Source organism: Papaver somniferum, chromosome 1 (genome assembly GCF_003573695.1).
Source record: "Papaver somniferum cultivar HN1 chromosome 1, ASM357369v1, whole genome shotgun sequence".
In the NCBI taxonomy this organism is placed as follows: domain Eukaryota; kingdom Viridiplantae; phylum Streptophyta; class Magnoliopsida; order Ranunculales; family Papaveraceae; genus Papaver; species Papaver somniferum.
The window spans coordinates 8,884,522-8,887,565 of NC_039358.1; the positions used below are offsets into that span (position 1 = coordinate 8,884,522).

The 3,044-nt window shown below is 38.2% G+C and overlaps 1 protein-coding gene across 1 annotated transcript; it reads right to left on the minus strand.

Moving 5' to 3' along the window:
* Positions 1–2,177: 2,177 nt before the first annotated feature.
* On the minus strand, positions 2,178–2,738 carry LOC113336701 (aspartyl protease family protein 2-like). Its single transcript, XM_026582672.1, has one exon. The coding sequence runs from the start codon at positions 2,736–2,738 to the stop codon at positions 2,178–2,180; it is 561 nt and encodes a 186-aa protein (XP_026438457.1).
* Positions 2,739–3,044: the final 306 nt, after the last annotated feature.

Genomic DNA, 3,044 nt, shown 5'->3' on the forward strand with positions numbered 1-3,044 from the left:
CTCAGATGCATAATCACATTCAAGGAATCAGTGTTAATCAAAATTCCACACCAATAACTAACCTTCTTTTCGCCGATGATTGCCTTCTTTTCTTTCATGCTACCAATCAAGGCCTCGATAATATCACAACCATTTTAGAGGAGTTTGGCAAATTATCTGGCCAAATGATTAACTACTCTAAATCCTCGGCATATCAAAGGAAGATAAACTCAAGGTCATTAAAAGTTTAGTAGTCAAGAACCTCTTTAACTCTGACAAATATTTGGGTATTCCAATTCTCCTTGGAAAATCTAAATCTTCGTCATTCAGTTCTATCAAGAATTCTTATAAAAATAGATTTCAGGGATGGAGCTCAAAAACCCTTAACCAAGCAGCAAGAACTACAATGGTTAAATCAGTTTTAAACTCTATCCCAGCTCACTACATGAGTAGCTTCAAAATTCCTAAAAACACATTAAATCAGCTTGATACACTACAAAGAAGTTTCTGGTGGGGACATAAAGAAAATAAGGAATTATATTCATTTCCTCGGATTCTATGTGTACCTCTAAAGACAGTGGTGGTCTAGTTTTTCATAATTTACAAAAGTACAATTTAGCTTTACTTGCTAAATTGGCTTGGCGACTCTGTACAGAAAATGATAAGAATTGGGTTGTGAACATGAAGGCAAAATACTCTCCACATTGTAGCTTCCTTCACCTGCAACAACCGCATAACAGTTCTTCTTGGGTCTGGAAAGGCATAGAAACAGGTTTGGAAATAGTGAAAAAGTACTACCAATGGAGAATTGGAACTGGTTCTAAAGTGGTTATATGGTATGAAAAGTGGAACTGGTTCTAAAGTGGTTATATGGTATGAAAAGTGGATCACAGGTTTAGATAGTCCACCAAGGCCGAGAGAAGATTATAATGAACCTGCTAGACTGGTGTATATCTCAGATCTCATGTTTCATAATCCCCGTAGATGTAATTTGCAGTTAATTAGACAAGTTTTCACGGAGCAGGTTACTGAAATGATTCTGAAAATGCAGATCTCATAACTCAGTGAAGATAAAATGATAACCATTGCAAGGTTCCTCTTGACTCTCGCCTCGATTGTTGTTGGTTATGTTATCCATTGCAGGCATTTGAGGAAGATAATTACATATCTAATGATTCTAATGACTCTGTCACCAACGAACTGTAGAGGAATATTATCTAGATTGTTGCTTTGATTATCATGAATGGAATCTTTTTATACAATATGGACCAATAGGAGTGTTCTTTCGTAATCTTTCTATACATAATGACCAAGGGAATATTTTTATACAATATGGACCAATAGGAGTGTCCTTCCGTAATCTTTCTATACACAATGACCAAGAGTGGCGTCTTTCCATGATTAGAACTAACGTAAGAACCTAGTGTCTTTCCATTAAAAACATCAGAACTTCTTGACATAAATTCGGGAAAGCAACCGATCGTATCTTCCACATGGCTTACTTATATCAGAGAAAATATCAGGATCATTGTGGTGACGCCATATCAACAAAACCATTCTTCTTTATACTAGGAAGAATTGATAACTCAGTGTCGTTTAACCTTAAAAAGCTACTATTACCTACATACTAAATTGGATAATTTAGTATTACATTAAGTTGTTTACGCAATCAATGACATAAGAGAAGAGGGGTATTCTCATTATCCTTTTAGTATTCATTGTACATCATCAGATGCAAACACCCTTACGGCCAAGGCATTACATGCCAAAAGAAACATAAAGATGCTACATATTGTAATACATTGCTATACTAAGAAATGCTGCTGTACTTGATATTTAAGGAAATTAGTGTAGTCTCATCTTATAATTATCTATAGAGGAGGACATATAGCTCTTACATGTAATAGACAGGGTTAATCCTGTATCTATACGATGAGACATAATCGGTGGTCAGCCATATTAGTAAGAACTTGATCTTGCACGACAGAGTGAAAACAGTGAGAGTTTGTTCTTTTTGGGGAAAAGGAAACTATATTGGAAAAACTAGGTGGGCTTTACAGCACGGGAGAAAGCCCTCTCCATCACTTGTGCAAACGACAAAGACCTAAAAAGCCAGTAACAACACAAAGTACTTACTACTAACTATTTTCCTATATAAAGCAAGCAGTTCCTATTGTATCGAAGCAAGCAGTTTGTGATCAGCAACTAGAGGGATCAAAACCGATACGATGATTCCCCATGGTTTGATCTATGACGATCCTTGTGTGCTGCTGAAATATATTCCCTATGATGTTCACGCCACCATTTTTTGATGCAGAACCAAACCCGAAACAAACTGCTTTGACATCCGGGACATAACTCCATATGCTATACGGCAATAACAGCATTTTAGCGTCACTCCCGTTGAAGGTGAAAGTAACAGTTGGTGAGTCGGCGATATCATCCTCGATTACCTTGTAACATGGACGCCTGCCAAGAATCCTATAGGGCGATCCCCAACCCATTGCATTAGCATAACCAAGGAACAGTTTTTCCAATGCAATGTATATTGGATCCGGAAGATCAGTTGTGGTCGCCCCTGAGTCAATAACCATTTTAATAGGGAAACTCGTCTCCGCAAGCTTTTGACCCTGAACCTCTATCCCCGTCACTACCACCCCATAGTCTTGGCCGGGATGATAATAGTCATCTATCATCGGTGTGTAAAAAATCACGGGACACTTCACTTTCCCCGAAGATAAGATCAGCTGAAACACCATCTAGGCCCACTCGTCTATCTATAAGACAATATGAGAATTTATTAACAGAATAATTCTCTTTCAGAAATGTATAGAACGACCTTTTGCCCCTGCTCAGTGCTAGTGATCCATCAATGTCATGAAATCCAACGTCTGCGTAAGAACAACCGACAGGCACATTTTGAAACTTTTTTTCCCTCGGCTCATCATCATCACCTCCACCATTTTGAATCTGCAACGTGAAGGTTTCGAGTGCCAGCACCGAATGAGCGAAATTACCATTTGAGTATCTGGACTGCAGTGTACACTCACTTGTCCTGCACCTAG

Excerpts from the sequence above, each read along its gene's own strand:
- LOC113336701 (XM_026582672.1), bottom strand. The coding sequence starts at position 2,738 with ATGGTGTTTCAGCTGATCTTATCTTCGGGGAAAGTGAAGTGTCCCGTG.